Below are 19,174 nucleotides of genomic sequence, written 5' to 3' on the forward strand. Positions count from 1 at the left end.
GGACTTCTCATAGTACTAGGCAGTCCTTGCCATACCACATGAGACCTGCATCATCCCAATCCAGTAACATGTAACCATTGGATTAGTAGTAGTAGAACTGTCTTGAGGTCAGAAAACCACTTTTTCAGTTGACTTAAGACTGTCTAAGCATATAGAGCTCACTGCTGCTAATATTAACCAGGTTAAAAATCTGTGTTTATACCTGTGGATGTAATAGTATGTGAATAGAATGGATTCTGCAGTTGTTCAATTCAATAAATAATCTACTATGATGTTTTTCTAAGTGTCTTTGTGTGTTTACCTGTTACTTCTTTTATGTGTCTAACAAGTCAAACTTTACAGTATTCCATGAATGCCAGTAAAGGCTTCTAAAGGTAAAACTGTTCAGAATAAATACCTACTGCTATTTTCTGGTAATTCAGGAAGGTGACAGGAATATATGAGAACCTGAAGAAAATAAAGAAAGTCTGGGCCATAGTTATTTCCATTGTAATATAAAAATCCCATCAATATTTTTGAATGAGAGATGGCTGAGGCCATGTGCAATATATCTTGAACACTAGTAACAGCCCGGAAACAAGATAACCACTGAAGATATATTTATGTCTGTGGTCACAGATACTAGGCTGTACTCCTTGACCCTAACAGGGAAGGTCATAGGATCATCAATTCTAGTTCAAGTGTCACTTCCTTCTACCCTCTAGCAGGATGTGCTCTACTATATAAGAGGTGGAAAGTTAAGAGAAGGAAGGACTTTGGGGATACAGATTTCCTGAATCAGCAGACAAGCTTTTGTGTGACTTCTCAAGGATGCTACTGTCTTTGACTCAAATATTTTCCTGTAAGTAACTCTTCCTTTAAGTTCCACTACAGATGCTGAAATATTATTATATTATTACAGGAAAGTTTACTTGTTGCTATTATTGTTGCTAATCTGGGATAATTGGACATTTATTCTTATCTACCCAGTAAAAACTAAGCTACATAGATTGTGGATATAAATTTTAGTCATTGCTCTAGAAAGAAAATAAACTCTGAGATTAGTGGCTTTCAAAGGGTAGTAATCTTAGCATAGAGACACAGAGTTATGTCCAGAGATATTTTGTCTAGTCTTAATTGATATGATATACAAACCAGTGGTGGGGGCAGGTGAGCTTTAGCTGTGTTGCGTATTAGTCTTAATAGAACACAAACAAAGCATATCCAAAACAAGAAATGATTCATGTCAAAATTTGAAAACTATAGATATAAAAACATTAAGATGAAATAAGAGCATTAGATCCTATGGGTCAAATTAGGATCTAATGCTCTAACAATGTAGGAAATGAAAGAACATATTCTTATTCTGAGTTCTTGTCTATGAATTCTTTGACTTGAATGAATGCACCCAAACTGTCACTCTTAGAGATAAATGCGTACAAACATTGCAGATATGGGTAATATAGACCTTTAACAATTATGTTCAAGTCAAGTAAAATAAATGTGTAAAACTTCCCACTACTGCTAACTTGCTTCTGTTTTCCTAGTAATAGTTCAAGAAAAATGAATTAGTAACAACAGTAAATTTGATTTTAGGAATAAGAAAACCAAAATGATGACTCTTCTTTCTTTCTTCTAAGACTATGAAACTCCTTCAGTTGTTTAATTAATGGAGTATACATATACATATGCATTATACATATCACACATAAAATAAATTTAAGAATGCAGGAGCATTTTCAAAGGTATATTAGTAGTGTAAGTTATTTGACAGTATTTTTATTCTCAAATAAAATTAGTGCTTATTTGTACTTTACACAGCTTTTTGGCATATTTAGATATTTTAAGTAATTGTAGATGTTTGCCATACATTTCTCCAACCAATTTCCTAAGTTTTTGTTGGATACTACCACTTATAGTAATAAGAGTTCTACTGAAATATAGATACCTGAGAGTCACCTTTTATAGCACCTTTAGTATGAGACTTGTGTCCACAAAGGTAAATATCTTTTTAATTTGATGAATGTATGACGTGTCACCCTGTTGCAAACTATTGATACATTACAGTTCTGTTTTCTTCATGTGAAGCACACATGAAAAGAAAGTTGATGAAGCTCACACTTGTCACTGCAAAATCATTTGAAGGCATGTGCTATATAGAACAGAAAAATTAGATTAAAATTAAATTTCTGGAGCCAGTAACAGGTCACCATGTGTGGCTCTTTACATGGATTTACAACAACACTTGGCAACACTGATCCTCAGATGATGGGCAAAATCCTCAGTGTGGGTGTCTTGCATTCTAAAATTACTAATAATGGTGCTATAAAAATTATATAAGGTGCACATATAGCTTATATATCTTTATGCTTTCATCATAACTATGTTGCTACCCAGAGGATTCCCGGGCATGCAATAAGGACACATGCTCCACTATGTTTATAGCAGCCTTACTTATAATAGCCAGAAACTGGAAAGGACCCAGATGTCCCTCAATGGAGGAATGGATACAGAAAATGTGCTATATTTACACAATGGAATACTACTCAGCAGTTAAAAACAATGAATTCATGAAATTCATAGGCAAATGGTTGGAACTGGAAAATATCATCCTAAGTGAGGTAACTCATTCACAAAAGAATACACATGGAATGCAATCACTGATAAGTGGATATTAGCGCAGAAGCTCTGAGTACCAAAGGCTCAACTCACATATCAAATCATTCCCAAGAAGAAGGAAGGAGAGGACCCTGGTCCTGGAAAGGCTTGATGGAGCATTGTAGGGGATTGCCAGGACAGAGGAGTGGGAGGGAGTTGATTGGGGAATGGGTGGAGGGAAGAGGGCTTATGGGACTTATGGGGAGGGGGAAAGCAGGAAAGGGGAAATCATTTGGAATGTAAGCAAAGAATATAGGAAAAAAAGAATATTAGGAGTTAATGAGGACTTGTGGGAGTAAAATAGTAATTGTGAAATAAAACTAAAATAAAGCCTAGAAAAAAAACTATGTTGCCAAGCCAATTCATAGGCTTATTGCAAGAAGCAAAATGAGAAAAAAGTATGAATTTTTGTGAAGAAATTAATGTTCAAAATAAAAAAGACATGATATTTTGAAGCTGAGTTTATAAATCCAGGCTGTGGCATCATGTTTATGACAACGTTCTCTTCATCCTCAATATTAATAAAACCTCAAATAATATGTTTTCACAAATAATGAAAATAAAGTAAACCTGAACATATTACCTTTGTTACATTACAGGAAAATTTGCTAGTATTAGACACTGAGATGTAACTTATAAACTTTTGATTTCTTAATCCTCAAAACAAGTGAAATCTGCAGGATATTAAATGATCTGAAGAATCTGATTCAATCATGTTACTTCACTTATGTCAAGCTGCAAATGTTAGAAATAAACAGAAACATGTCTGGAAATAGCAATAAAATTGCAGGATCATAGTCACATTTCAAAATATAATTCTGGGCAATTACAGTTACTAATCTAAGCTTGCACAGAAGAAGATGCTCATTTCTCAACACTTATAAAAGTAGCAAATTCTGTAAAAGAGCCCACTGTAATGAGGCTTCCATTAACAGAGTGACTCTTCATAACCTCAAAGAAGATGATCTGAGTGGCTTCTCTTCTGTTTTAGCAAGGGCATCATTGCTCCTATTCCTGGTGTCCAGCCTGCTTTTGTGGAAGAATGTAGCCTCTACATCCACTTGTGCTGAGAAGGATGCCACCATCCAGGACTCCTTGGAGAAACTTCTTACACTGACAACATTTATGTCTCACTTTGTCAGTACTGAAACTGCAAAACTCTTTGCTGAATTTGTAAGTACCCCTCTGCCTCATGGCATCTTTCTAAAATGGGCCTTCATGCTACTCTCTGGGCTGTAGTGTAATGTAAACAGGAAGCATCGTGACCCAAATATCAAACAATACAGCATCAAAAGAACAAGAAATCAGCAGCCATTAAACTTTCTATAACAGGAGAAAAAGACATTCTCAAGAAATCTTAATTATTTCCTAAACTCATATAATTCTAATATTTTTTTTCTATTTTGAACTTTATTTAAGCTATGGAATTATGGAAAAGAATAGGGTGTGGTGATTATTAGTACACATCAGTGGGCATGTTTGGGAATGTGAGTCAAATCTACATAACACAACAAACACATTTCTAACACTCGTTCGACACAGTTGTTTCTCCCATTCCCATTTTTTCATGCACTGCTTTGAATATTTGAAACTACCCTAAGTATCCTTTCAAACTATCAAAAATTTCACTCGTAATAGTTTAATATAATGATTTTTTAAAAATTCATTGTAGCAAATTAATGAACACATTGGTAAGTGAAAATACTAGTTTTTTCTCTTATTTAGCTTTTGGCTTATTACCCCAATAATATTATTCCAAGGTTTATATGACTTGGAACAATTAGTATAATAGCACTCAAACTCATTATGACCTTGGTTAGTGACAGTTGTATAGGTTTAAAAGTATTTTTAAGAAAGTTATACTATTAAGATTTCTAACAAACCAAGTTAGAGAAAATACACACTTAGTTACTATGGAATTTACCACAAATCTATACAAAGATCATACAACACTTAGTAGTTTGTAGTTTTGATAGTTTTGGTGCTAACTTGTAGAACTGTTAGGAGGTCTGAAAATAATAAGCATGGAAAGAAGTTGGGATATTTGAGGGTTAGTTTGGTGGGGAAAATGAAACTATCGGTCAAGTTTTAAAATGTAAATAAAAGCGTTGATCCCCTAACATGTTACTTTCAGTTTCATCAATAACAAGGTTTTCTATGGGATTTTGATATATGAATACTGCATCTATGAAAGTACTACCCTCCTCTCTCTCCACCAGCTCTTCCATTATTCTTCCATCCCAAAGTAATAGTATTCATGGTCATGGTTTGCTCTTATTGCTGGTGTGTGTGTGTGTGTGTATGTGTGTGTGTGTGTACATATTTACCTCTACTTATCTGTGCATTTGTCCATGACTGACTACATAGAGATATACAACCTATGTGAGCTATCGTAGGAAGCAAGAAAGCAATTGATTTGGTCTTTCAGCAACCATGAAACCCAGTAGCTCTTCATCTAAGGATAGAACTAAATGGGATTTCTCCTGTCCACATTGTCAGGTGAATGGTTATTATAATTATGTTGTTCTTAGTCAGTAAATTACACTGTTGAGAATACAAGAGTTCATGAAGTTTATGTATCATTTCTAGGGGAAGGCATCTATTATCATATTTCCTGGGACTCTAGCTTTTTACAAGCTTTTTGAAGCATTCCCCTTTTACAGTCTTAGGTTTAAGGATTTTATTGAAGATACACAGTTGGGGTGTGGAAATTCAAAGCCATTCATTCTCTGCATTTTGGCCATTTGTGTCTCTCCATAATGGTTTCCATCTGTTTCTCAGAGAGCCTTCTGCGATGAGGGGTGAGAGTTACCCTTATCTGTGGGTATAAGGATAGTTATTTATGATATACTTACAGAATATGTTGAAATAAGAACTGACAGTAATAGCTTCTATGATCTCTCCATCTACAGATAATTGGCAAGTTTATATCACCATGAGTCAATTCACTTCTATAGAATTAAATAACTATCAAGTGCATCAGAATTCTGGTCATTGGGGCATTTGTCAATTTTCCAGTCTCTAACTTACTTAATATTTAATCATTTACAGAATAATCAGTATGCACAGGGCAAGAGATACAATGACAGAATTCCTGGGACTTGTCACACTGCTTTGTTTGATACTCCAGTAAACAAGGAGGAATCTCTAGGAAAGAGTGTAAGTGTTTATTTATTATACTACATCACCAGAATATGAGAATCAATAAAGCATTTCTACATATAGTGAAGGTAGTCAAAGATACCACCATGGGTATGTTATAAGTAATAAAAGAATTATACTGCATGGTTAATACAAGTGAAATCTGCCAAGTCATTTTTAGATGATCCCTAATGTACATGGAGAACATTTCTTTTACCACTGATAACCTCTGATCTTTTATAGGAATGTTTCAATTGACATTAACATTCATAATTGAGTATTCATTAATGTAAGTCAAGCAGTATACAGATAGATATATTTATCATGGTTACTGATGGACCCCAAGTTGGCAGCAAAGCACATTCTGACCTATTTATTCATAACTGTCAAGTAGTTTGTTGTCTTACCCCTGTTTCTTTTACTAATTGCTTTTTCCTAGCTGATTGTCCTTCTTTTACTTTATAACTGAAAGCCACTTGAGCGAACAGAACAATGAACATTGTACTGTGTGTCTAAGATAAAATCATCCAATCTGTATGATGAAAAAGCTACAAGAATGTCAGTTCAAATTTATAATTACTATCTTCTCTCATATATGATTACATGCCATAATTCATTTCAGGGTTGAGTTGAACATTATCATAGAACCCTATACATTCATTCAATACCATTTACTTTATATATTTTCTTTAATGCCACATGTCCTCTGTAGGTCTTCGATTGATAATAATTATATAAATGAAATAAAATAATGGGAGCATGAACAATGAGTGTTTGAGGAAGAAATCTCATATAATCTCACTTATTGAGAAAGAATTATAGAATTATAATTATAGAATTATAGAAGCTTCATAGAATAATATATTGGAAGTTCTGAGTTAAATTTTCAACAACAGTCATAATATATTACCAGTGGCTACCCTTTTTTACTTATGCAACTTGTACCATCTATAAAATAGTATCAATGCCTGTAGAAATTTTGTCTGGAGCAAAAACCCCTTTTATCTAATACTATTGCCTTTTATTTATTCTAATATGGTTATTCAATTATCATTTCTTAGCCAGAAGCACTACTGACATTGGTACACAATCTACTGAATTCCTGGACCAACGCCCTGAATGATCTTGTGAATGAAATGTCTACAATGCAAGGAGACCCTTCTCCTCTTATCTCCAAAGCCAGAGGGATTCAGGCAAAATTTGATGAACTCACGACGGGTATTAATACTATTCTCAGCATGGTGAGCAGTCTACTGACAGTTCTTAGCTTTTTTCATGCTTAAATGGGATGCAATGACATATATACTTAAATGTTATATTTGAGAAACAATGATTAAAAATGTTTGTAATACAGATCATAACAGAAAACCATATCTGGTCAAAATGCATCATTGTGAAGGCTAGTCCCAATGAATACATCTACAAAACATTCTCACATCTGCAGAAGAGAGAGAGGTACAATTTTAGAACCAGAGAATCAGGGAGTTTTCTCTAAGAATGTCTCCTATGAATGTCAGATGTATCACCCATAGATTCTCACCAACATGACTTGTAAAATTTAAGATGAAGACAACCAAAACATCATTAGACATGCCAAACTGGACAGTGCATGGGAAGGCAGTCCAGGAGGAACTATAAAAACTTCTATTCAAAAGACATAGGAAACAAAGGAATGTTGATAATGGGATAAAAGGGGTTTTCCAAGGAAAATTCCATCGATTGGTTTTCAAAATTCAAATGGCCAGCCCTGAAAACATGCATATAAGTAACATTATATAGACTGATCAGGTTATACTTAGGACAACATGTATAGATACATAGAAATATTTGCAGGTAACAATAATTACAAAAGAGGTCATACATTTAAAAAAGAGCAAGTGGGTATATTGGTCGGGAAGATAGAAGGAAGAAAGGGAAGGGAGAAATAATATAGTATGTCAAAATAAATGAAAAAATTAAAAGAACAGATACCTAGCTACCTCAGTAGGTCTTAAATCCGTCCTCCATTGATTATTTCTCTTAATTCACCCATAGCAATCCTCATTTTCTCTAAGATTTTTGTACACATATTATTTTGTGAACTGATTTGGTTGAAATAGGGAAATTTGACTTAATGTCAAATTTTATGAACTACGACAATCAAGACTGGGACTATGTTGAGGGCAAAGTTTGTTCAATAATAAAAATGAAAGCATTTCCTTCATTTTCCTGTTGTCACATCATCTTTAAAAAATATCCACTTGGTGCTTAGATGTTCATCAACTCCTGATAGAAACATTTTATTAGGGATCGCACACGTGTGAGAAAATGTATTCATTAGAGGTATACTGAAGCATATCTATGAAAATCCATATTTACTTTACAACCTGATAATACAAATATTTTTACAAATCTATACTCAATATTTATAAAAATAAGCATCTAAAGTATAATTAATTATAATTAAATATAATTATAATTAAGTATAATTGGCTGACTATCTTTTTGCTGATCATGTTTAGATTGGAGAGAGTGATGGTGAAACCTACCTTGCCTGGTCTGGACTGCCATCCTTACAGTCAAGCAACGAAGATGTTCGCTGTTTTTCTTTTTATACCCTGATCCGCTGCCTGCTCAGAGATTCTCGAAAAGTAAATACTTATCTTGAGGTCATCAAATACAAAATGGTGGATCAAAACATCTGCTAATAGCATATTTAAATAATCTGTTTCTGAGATGCTCTTTTATAAGACATTACTGCAAAGCTCTCTTTTAATTTCTCTCTCATCTTTAAAAATAAAAATTACTTGGAAGTGGCAAAGTCTTAGTCAATTACTTCAAATTCCTGTTGTTGGTTCTTGCAAAATATAGCCATATCATTGACATCTTCCATTAAAAGTGATTTACAAATAACAGAAGATGAGCACCTTACACATAAACACAGACAAAATTGTTAGAAACAAAAAAAATATTAGTTATACAGAATATGAACTCTATCAAAATCCCACTGAATTTGCCAGATATGTTTTGAAAGCCAGCCAATCTTTATCAGACTATTTCAGGGCATTGCCTGACCATACCAGTGTACTGTCCATAACTGTTGTGAAAAATTTCAGTGATCTGAAGTGTGTTTGAACTCATAGGTAACCTGGTTCTCATAGTCTCTTTAAGGATCTTCAACCATGTTCATTGGAATTTTTGTCTCCTTATTATCATCTTAGACAAATTTTAGATGCTCCATTAATTCTGAGTAAAAACAAGGCTTCTCCAGGCTTATATCAATTTGGTTCTCACTGACATTGTTTAGTACTTTCCTCTCAGTTTTTGGTTATTGAAATAAGACAACAGGGAAGGCAGAGATGAATATATGCAAAATGTTTCTTCTCTTTTCTTCTGGATTTATATTCTTTTTAGTTTTTTCACACTTAGCATTTAGAATACAGAAAAATTAACACCACTATTGACTTGCGGCACAATACCAAAGACATTTTTCAGATTAAGACTCAAAATATATTGCATGGAAGTACTATATACCTCTCTTGGGGGTCCACTAGTAGTTTCCTAAAATACACTAGTATATCTCAGGATTCAGTGTCTTTATCAGAACAACTGAGCTAACGTGGTGGACCCTCAAGTCTCTCATCTTTCTTCTTTCATTATATGAGAAAATTACTTCCACTTGTACTTCATGCTTTGATACATATCTGCACATTTTGTAGCCAATTTATCAACTGGCATGATCATGAGATGTGATCTTAATAGTCTGATAAAAGAATTTTTGATAAATGAGAATCATTGAATATGTATCAATTAATTTATAATCTATACTGTAATGAACACATAAATATTCAACACAGGAAGCTATAATTTTAGTAAATATATAGCACTATGAAATATCCATAAGTAACCAATAAATATCAACAAATATGTGTTATTTTAAGCACATATTTGTGCTTAAAATATGTGCTTAAATAAAGGAATCATGTGGCAGGATAACCATTATATTCTAGAGCATTATGCACATGAGTTTTGAAAGTTTACATTTCTTCCATGAGCCAATAAAAATTGCTCAATAGACCCCAAAACTCTATATCTAGATTCAGAAATAAAACACAACATGGTAATAGAGTTTACTGGGTTGTAGGTTTGTGGACTAGTAGGAAAAAACAACCCAGAATAAATTTCACTAACATCATCTAGCCTCTTTAAGATAAGTGTAGATGGTTCAAAGGGCAAATAACTGAAAGATATTGGAATTATAGTGTATTAGTGAACAACTAGTTTGTGAAGGAATAAATCCAAGACACTTAGCAATTTAAGATTAGAACAAAGGGCAGATAAATCTAAAAGAAAGTAGGAAGGTTTTGTGCAAACACAGTTCTATAGATCTTCTCTTAACTATTGCTAAAAGAGGAAGTTTATAAAAAATGTCTAAACACAGACAGTGTTAGTGTACTGCTGAATTCATGTACACTGCTGGAGTCATCCTAACATTTAAGCAGAACTAACACTTAATGATTCTTTAACTCTTCCATGAAATACAAAGGTGGGCTTCACTATAAAACTCATTCTACCAAACCAACATTAATCAGATACCAAAACAGGAAAGCATATAACCAGAAAACTAGATGATTTCTGAATAAAATTAAACAACACAGTAAAAAGATTATTGGCCAAGTGTGTAATGATTGTGTAACAGATAGGAACAAGTAATGACATGCAGTTAGCATATGGATATAAAGTCACATATGACAGGAGCATCTCACAGGACCATTATATGTTTTAGGTAATGTTCAAAGTTGTTTTATAATACATACGGAGAAACCAAAGAATAGAAAGAAAATACTTCAAAGTATTAACAGCACTACATGACATCTTTAGCCAAATGGGAGGAACATGAAAATTATTTTTCTAAAATGAAGAAAAAGATAAAACACCTATTTACTCATACTTCTTCAAGAAGAACTCAAAGTTTCTTGTTCCAGTATTACAAGGAAGCTTGAAATATATCACAGATACACACACACACACACACACACACACACACACACACACACATATCATTTATATATGTATCTGTGTGTGCATGTGTATGCACAACCACACTTATGAAAACTTACACAGTAGTAGCTCTGTCTTTAATGACATTTACACCTCCACATATATTGTACTCCCCACTGTCCTACTGTCATCTACCCCAGTTTAATTTTTCATGTTGTGATTTTGCTTTAAATTCTTGTACTATTTTAAAACTGTCCCTATCCATGTCCCTTCATCAATTTCTTGACCTCTGTGGGTATTAAGAATATTGCTATTTTTCTTATGACTATAATTTTAATTTAAAGTGGGTATGACAGTCACATATTATTGATCAGGTCTGTCAGGTTAACTTGGCCACCAGGATATCTAATAATTGATTATAAATATTAAGATTGCATATTCCAGTAGTGGGAAGATGTCATTGATATTTTGGAGCAAGTTATTTGAATGAGTAGATTTTTGAAAATACATGCATGTTCACAATACTATTTTTGTCCTTTCCTCAGCTTAGAAATTCTATAATTCATGAAGAGCCTCCATCAGCATATTCATTCATTGTTTTAAAGTTTTGAATATAGAAGTCTTTGGCTTCTTTTTTTAAAATTTATTGATATATTTATTTACATTTCAAATGATTTCCCCTTTTCTGGACCCCCACTCCCCGAAAGTCCCATCAGTCCCCTTCCCTCCCCCTGATTTCCCACCCAACCCTTCCCACTTCCCTGTTCTGATTTTTGTTCAATACTGCTTCACTGAGTCTTTCCAGAACAAGGGGCCACTCCTCCGTTCTTCTTGTACCTCATTTGATGTCTGGATTATGTTTTGGGTATTCCAGTTTTCTAGGTTAATATCCACTTATTGGTGAGTGCATACCATGATTCATCTTTTGAGTCTGGGTTACCTCACTTAGTATGATGTTCTCCAGCTCCATCCATTTGCCTAAGAATTTCATGAATTCATTGTTTCTAATGGCTGAATAGTAATCCATTGTGTAGATATACCACATTTTTTGCATTCACTCTTCTGTTGAGGGATATCTGGGTTCTTTCCAACTTCTGGCAATTATAAATAGGGCTGCTATGAACATAATAGAACATGTATCCTTATTACATGCTGGGGAATCTTTTGGGTATATGCCCAGGAGTGGTATAGCAGGATCTTCTGGAAGTGAGGTGCCCAGTTTTCGGAGGAACCGCCAGACTGATTTCCAGAATGGTTGTACCAATTTGCAACCCCACCAGCAGTGGAGGAGTGTTCCTCTTTCTCCACATCCTTGCCAACACCTGCTGTCTCCTGAATTTTTAATCTTAGCCATTCTGACTGGTGTAAGGTGAAATCTCAGGGTTGTTTTGATTTGCATTTCCCTGGTAACTAATGAAGTTGAGCAATTTTAAAGATGTTTTTCTGCCATCTGAAGTTTTTCAGGTGAAAATTCTTTGTTTAACTCTGTACCCCATTTTTTAATAGGGTTGCTTGGTTTTCTGGAGTCTAACTTCTTGAGTTCTTTATATATATTGGATATTATTAGCCCTCTATCTGATGTAGGGTTGGTGAAGATCTTTTTCCAATTTGGTGGTTGCCGATTTGTCCTTTTGATGGTGTCTTTTGCTGTACAGAAACTTTGTAATTTTATGAGGTCCCATTTGTCAATTCTTGATCTTAGAGCATATGCTATTGGTGTTCTGTTCAGAAACTTTCTCCCTGTACCGATGTCCTCAAGGGTCTTCCCCAGTTTCTTTTCTATTAGCTTCAGAGTGTCTGGCTTTATTTGGAGGTCCTTGATCCATTTGGATTTGAGCTTAGTACAAGGAGACAAGGATGGATCAATTCGCATTCTTCTGTATACTGACCTCCAGTTGAACCAGCACCATTTGTTGAAAAGGCTATCTTTTTTCCATTGGATGTTTTCAGTCCCTTTGTTAAGGATCAAGTGGCCATAGGTGTATGGGTTCATTTCTATATCTTCAATCCTGTTCCATTGATCTCCTGCCTGTCACTGTACCAATACCATGCAGTTTTTAACACTATTGCTCTGTAGTATTGCTTGAGGTCAGGGATACTCATTCCCCCAGAATTTCTTTTGTTGCTGAGAATAGTTTTAGTTATCCTGGGTTTTTTGTTATTCCAGATGAATTTGATAATTGCTCTTTCTAACTCTGTGAAGAATTGAGTTGAGATTTTGATGGGTATTGCACTGAATCTGTATATTGCTTTTGGCAAAATGGCCATTTTAACTATATTGATCCTGCCGATCCATGAGCATGGGAGGTTTTCCCATTTTTTGAGGTCTTCTTCCATTTCCTTCTTCAGAGTCTTGAAGTTCTTGTCATACAGATCTTTCACATGTTTGGTAAGAGTCACCCCAATATACTTTATACTGTTTGTGGCTATTTGAAGGGGGTCATTTCCCTAATTTCTTTCTCAGCCTGCTTATCCTTTGAGTATAGGAAGGCCACTGATTTGCTTGAGTTGATTTTATAACCTTTGCTGAAGTTGTTTATCAGCTGTAGGTGTTCTCTAGTGGAGTTTTTTGGGTCACTTAGGTAGACTATCATGTCATCTGCAAATAATGATAGTTTGACTTCTTCCTTTCCAATTTGTATCCCTTTGACCTCCTTATGTGTCGAATTGCCCGAGCTAGTACCTCAAGTACAATATTGAAACGATAAGAAGAAAGGGGGTAGCCCTGTCTAGTCCCTGATACTTAAAGTATGACTGAATAAGAAAAACAAAGTGGCAAGGTTCCGCTTTCATACTAAGCAGACATGAGAGACAACATATTGCTTCATCAGAGTTTCATGTTAGATATCACTAGAGTTTCTCCATCTTAAAGTTAGTACGGTTTTAGTACACACATCATATAGATTGCGTTTTTAAAATTATCATAGAAGATTTCTTAGACACAGAAATAAAAACATGTAGAATATACCATAGTTATTGCTACAGAGGAATAAATTTGTAGTTGGGATTGTAACACATCATGGAGAAATCTTGATTAATTGATGTTCAGTTACAAAATATTCTAAAGCATTTTTTAACCTTTTTAATTCTTTAAAATTTTTTTTATAATCCAGACTTTATCCTCTTTCCACTCCACCCTCTGGCAATTCCACCTCTCATATCTCCTCCCCCAATCCCCAAGAGTATGTCTTTACCTAGTCACCCCAACCCCACCAGACATCCCTACTCCCTAGGGCATCAAGTCCCTTAAGGGTTATGTGCCTCTACAATGACTGAGTCTATACCTGGGAGTCCTCCATTGTATATGTGTTGGGAGCCTCAGATGAGCTTTTGTACACTACCTGGTTGGTGGCTCAGTGTTTGAGAGATCTCTGGGGTTGAGGTGAGTTGAGACTTCTCTTTCTACAGGGTAGCCCTCATCCTCAGCTTTTTCTAGATTTTCCCTAATTCAACTACAGGGGTCACCAGCTTCTGTCCATTGGATGGGTGTAAATATCTGTATCCGAGTCTTTCAGCTGCTTGTTGGGATTTTTAGAGGGCAGTCATGATAGGCCCCTTTTTGTGAGCATACCATAGCATGAATAATAGTCTGAGAACCTTGGGTGCCTCCCCTTGAGCTGGATCCAAAATTGGGCCTATCAGTGGACTACCTTTTCCTCAGGTCCTTCTCCACTTTGTCCTTGCAGACAGGAACAATCCTGGGTCAGAGTTTTTGACTGTGGGATGGCAATCCCCTTACTCCACATAATGCTCTGTCTTTCTACAGTAAGTGGGCTCTACAAGTTCACTCTTCCCTCTGTAGGGCATTTCATCTAAGGTTGCTCCCTTTGAGTCCTGAGAGTGTTTCATATACTAAGTCTTCAGTATATTCTAGAGGGTTTATCTACCACCTACCTACCTCCCCAGGTGGCCAGTTTACACTTTTTTGTTCTGGCCCTCAGGGTTTCAGTCATGTTTCCCTCACCCAATACCTAATCATGTTCCTCTCTTCCACTCCCTGTCCCCTTTTTTACCCAGGTTCCTCTCTCCCTCTCCTGAGATTGCTTTCTTCTCCCTCCAAAGTGGGATTGAACCATCCTCACGTGGGCCCTTCAGCTTATTAACCTGGGGTTCTATGGATTGTATCCTGGTTATTCTGTACTTTTTCCATCTAATATCCACTGATTAGTGAGTGCATACCATGCATGCACTTTGGGGTCTTAGTTACCTCACTCATGACAATATTTTCTAGTTCTATTCATTTGCCTGCAAAACTCATGATGTACTCATTCTTAATAGCTGAGAAGTATTCCATTGTGCAAATGAACCACATTTTCTGAAACCATTTTTCTGTCATGGGACATCTGGCTTGTTTCCAGCATCTGGTTATCACAAATAAGGCCTCTATAAACATAGTGCAACCCATGCCCCTTTGGTATGGTGGGTCATTTTTGGGTATATGACCAAGAGTGGTATAGCTAGATCTTCAGGTATATCTATTTCCAAATATCTGAAGAAACTCCAAATTGATTTCCAGAGTGAATGTACTGGCTTGCCATCCAACCAGCAATGGAGAAGTGTTCCTTTTTCTCCACAACCTCACCAACATATGCTGTCACTTGAGGGTTTGATCTTAGCCATTCTGATTGGTGAAAGGTAGAATCTCATGGTCATTTTGATATGCATTTCCCTGGTCACTGAGGCCTTCGAACATTTCTTTAAGTGCTTCTCAGCCATTCGAGATTCCTATGTTTTGAATTCTCTGTTTAGTTCTATACCGCATTTTTGATTGCATTGCTTAGATTTTGGGGTGTTAGCTTCTTTAGTACTTTATTGTAGGTCCATGAAAGGCAGTTTGTAGCCTAGTTGAGTGAGGCTTACTCTGGACAACCAGTAGAAGAGGTGGAACCATGAGCTATGTTCCCAGACACTAAGGTCCCTGTAACAAGACCCTCAACTCCACAATTCTGTGGCCAAAGCTCCTAGTATTCTGGTTGGACTCTACCCCCACAGTCACCTGACAGCCACCAGGTATTTTCCTCCCCACAGTTACCTGGCAACTGTCAGGTAGGCCAGCCCACTACAAAAAAAGGGGACTTTGCCTCCTCATCTCTTGCCATCTTGCTCTCTTGTTTCTCTCTCTTGTATCCTGTCCCCTTGCTCCCCCCTCCCCATTCCCTTCCTCCTCACTCCATGTGTCCATGACCAGCTTCTACTTCTCTACTTTCTCCCACTCTCTACTTCTCTACAATAAACACTAAAACCAGCTGGCCATTGAACTGAGCACAAGGTCCCCAATGGAGGAGCTAGACAAAGGACCCAAGGAGCTGAAGAGTTTTGCAGAGCCATAGGAGAAACAACAATATGAACTACCCAGTACTCCCAGATATCCCAGGGACAAAACTGTCAACCCAAAGCGTACACGTGGAGCTACCCATGGCTCCAGATGCATAGGTAGCAGAGGTTGGCCTGGTTGGACATCAAAGGGAGGAGAGGCCCTTGGTCCTGGTAAGCTCTATGCCACAGTGTAGGGGAGTACCAGGACAGGGAAGTGGGAGTGGGCTTATTGGGGAACGGAGCAGGGGAGGCAGATGGGTTATGGGATTTTCAGGAGGAGGGATCCAGGAAAGGAAACATTTGAAATGTAAGTAAAGAATGTATCTAATAAAAAAAATTAAGAAAAAATAAACGCTAAACCAATGGACTGCCTCTTCTCATCTGGACTCACTGTGGTGATGGAATAATGTAGCAGGTTTCCCTCCAACAAGCCACACCTAGCCATCTGCAGAAACCTCACAGTATTCTGGCCATGATCCCCACCAAGCCGAACTGTCAGCAGCTGCCAGACCAGAACAAAGACTCCCCTGAAGCAGGGACCAGCCAGCACCTCCCCCACTCCTGCCCTTTTCCCTTCTTCCTGGGGCCACTGTCACCCTGGAGCCCATTCTCAGCTTTTCTCCGGTGCCCAAGAGCTGGAATCTGTCATCCCTGGCCTCTGTAAGGCCCAAGGGCACCGAAAGTGTGCTTTCCTCACCTCCTGAAGTGGGGCCCATTGGCCTCCCAAGGCCTGATGCTGGTCCCATGGTGACCTTGTGGGGTCATGAGAAAGTCTCCCATATCGGCCCACTCAGTGCGGGTGGGACACACCACCCCTTTATTTCCTAACAGTTTATATATTTTGGATATTAGCCCTCTATTGGATGTGGGGTTATTGAAGATTTTTTTTTTCCAATCCGTAGGTTGCCAATTTGTCTTTTGGCTATGTCCTTGCCTTACAGAAGTTTTCCTATTTCATGAGGTCCCATTTATCAATTCTTGATCTTAGAGTGTGAGCCATTGCAGTTCTGTTTAGGAAATTTCCCCTTATGCCAATGAGTTCAAGGTTAATTGCCACTTACGCTTCTATGGGATTCAGTGTATCTGGTTTTATGCTATGGTTCTTTTTTTTTTTTTTTTTTTTTTTTTTTTTTTTTTTTTTGCTGTTTGAAGTACTTTATTTTTTTTTATTATTCGATATAATTTATTTACATTTCAAATGATTTCCCCTTTTCTAGCCCCCCCACTCCCCGAAAGTCCCGCAAGCCCCCTTCTCTTCCCCTGTCCTCCCACCCACCCCTTCCCACTTCCCCGTTCTGGTTTTGCTGAATACTGTTTCACTGAGTCTTTCCAGAACCAGGGGCCACTCCTCCTTTCTTCTTGTACCTCATTTGATGTGTGGATTATGTTTTGGGTATTCCAGTTTTCTAGGTTAATATCCACTTATTAGTGAGTGCATACCATGATTCACCTTTTGAGTCTGGGTTACCTCACTTAGAATGGTATTCTCTAGCTCCATCCATTTGCCTAAGAATTTCATGAATTCATTGTTTCTAATGGCTGAATAGTACTCCATTGTGTAGATATACCACATTTTTTGCATCCACTCTTCTGTTGAGGGATACCTGGGTTCTTTCCAGCATCTGGCAATTACAAATAGGGCTGCTATGAACATAGTAGAACATGTATCCTTATTACATGGTGGGGAGTCTTCTGGGTATATGCCCAGGAGTGGTATAGCAGGATCTTCTGGAAGTAAGGTGCCCAGTTTTCGGAGGAACCGCCAGACTGATTTCCAGAGTGGTTGTACCAATTTGCAACCCCACCAGCTGTGGAGGAGTGTTCCTCTTTCTCCACACCCTCTCCAACACCTGCTGTCTCCTGAATTTTTAATCTTAGCCATTCTGACTGGTGTAAGATGAAATCTTAGGGTTGTTTTGATTTGCATTTCCCTAATGACTAATGAAGTTGAGCATTTTTTAAGATGCTTCTCCGCCATCCGAAGTTCTTCAGGTGAGAATTCTTTGTTTAACTCTGTACCCCATTTTTTAATAGGGTTGTTTGGTTTTCTGGAGTCTAACTTCTTGAGTTCTTTATATATATTGGATATTAGCCCTCTATCTGATGTAGGATTGGTGAAGATCTTTTCCCAATTTGTTGGTTGCCGATTTGTCCTCTTGATGGTGTCCTTTGCCTTACAGAAACTTTGTAATTTTATGAGGTCCCATTTGTCAATTCTTGCTCTTAGAGCATACGCTACTGGTGTTCTGTTCAGAAACTTTCTCCCTGCACCGATGTCCTCAAGGGTCTTCCCCAGTTTCTTTTCTATTAGCTTCAGAGTGTCTGGCTTTATGTGGAGGTCCTTGATCCATTTGGATTTGAGCTTAGTACAAGGAGACAAGGATGGATCAATTCGCATTCTTCTGCATGCTGACCTCCAGTTGAACCAGCACCATTTGTTGAAAAGGCTATCTTTTTTCCATTGGATGCTATGGTTCTTGATCTACTTGGACTTGAGCTTTGTGCAACAAATAACCTTTTTGGAAATTTTAACCATGAAATCTGTGTATCCTTACTATGCCCATTCCTTGCCCCATCTCCTCCAAATTTTCTTGAGGCTATGGAGGGAGTCACACAGCAATTGTATTGGAGTGGCTATGCATTCGCTGTGAGCATTGTTTCCTAAGGACAGACAAGATTTCAGGAAGCATTAAAAAATTTGTATCTCAGTTCATGAAATTCTTAGGCAAATGGATGGAGCTGGAGAACATAATACTAAGTGAGGTAACCCAGACTCAAAAGATGAATCATGGTATGTACTCACTAATAAGTGGATATGAACCTAGAAAACTGGAATACCCAAAACATAATCCACACATCAAATGAGGGACAAGAAGAACGGAGGAGTGGCTCCTTGTTCTGGAAAGACTCAGTGAAGCAGTATAGAGCAAAATCAGAACAGGGAAGTGGGAAAGGTTGGGTGGGAAAACAGGGGGAGGAAAGGAGACTGATGGGACTTTCGGGGAGTGGGGGTCCAGAAAAGGGGAAATCATTTGAAATGTAAATAAATATATCAATAAATTAAAAAAATTTGTATCTCTGGTTAGGATAAATGGATTAG

The 19,174-nt window shown here is 37.0% G+C and overlaps 1 protein-coding gene across 1 annotated transcript; it reads left to right on the forward strand.

Annotated features, from left to right (window-relative positions):
• The first annotated feature begins 810 nt into the window (after positions 1 to 810).
• Positions 811 to 8,465, forward strand: LOC127664337 (prolactin-2B1-like). The gene is made up of 5 exons (XM_052156134.1): positions 811 to 841; positions 3,629 to 3,810; positions 5,689 to 5,796; positions 6,840 to 7,019; positions 8,280 to 8,465. Exons 1-5 carry the CDS (start codon positions 811 to 813, stop codon positions 8,463 to 8,465), a joined length of 687 nt encoding a protein of 228 aa, XP_052012094.1.
• The last annotated feature ends 10,709 nt before the right edge of the window (positions 8,466 to 19,174 follow it).

Source organism: Apodemus sylvaticus, chromosome 14 (assembly GCF_947179515.1).
Source record: "Apodemus sylvaticus chromosome 14, mApoSyl1.1, whole genome shotgun sequence".
Taxonomy (NCBI): domain Eukaryota; kingdom Metazoa; phylum Chordata; class Mammalia; order Rodentia; family Muridae; genus Apodemus; species Apodemus sylvaticus.

Coding starts and splice junctions, on each gene's coding strand:
- LOC127664337 (XM_052156134.1), top strand. CDS start 811: ATGCTACTGTCTTTGACTCAAATATTTTCCT. Junction 842..3,628: donor TTTGACTCAAATATTTTCCT/GTAAGTAACTCT, acceptor CTTCTGTTTTAG/CAAGGGCATCATTGCTCCTA. Junction 7,020..8,279: donor TTAATACTATTCTCAGCATG/GTGAGCAGTCTA, acceptor GATCATGTTTAG/ATTGGAGAGAGTGATGGTGA.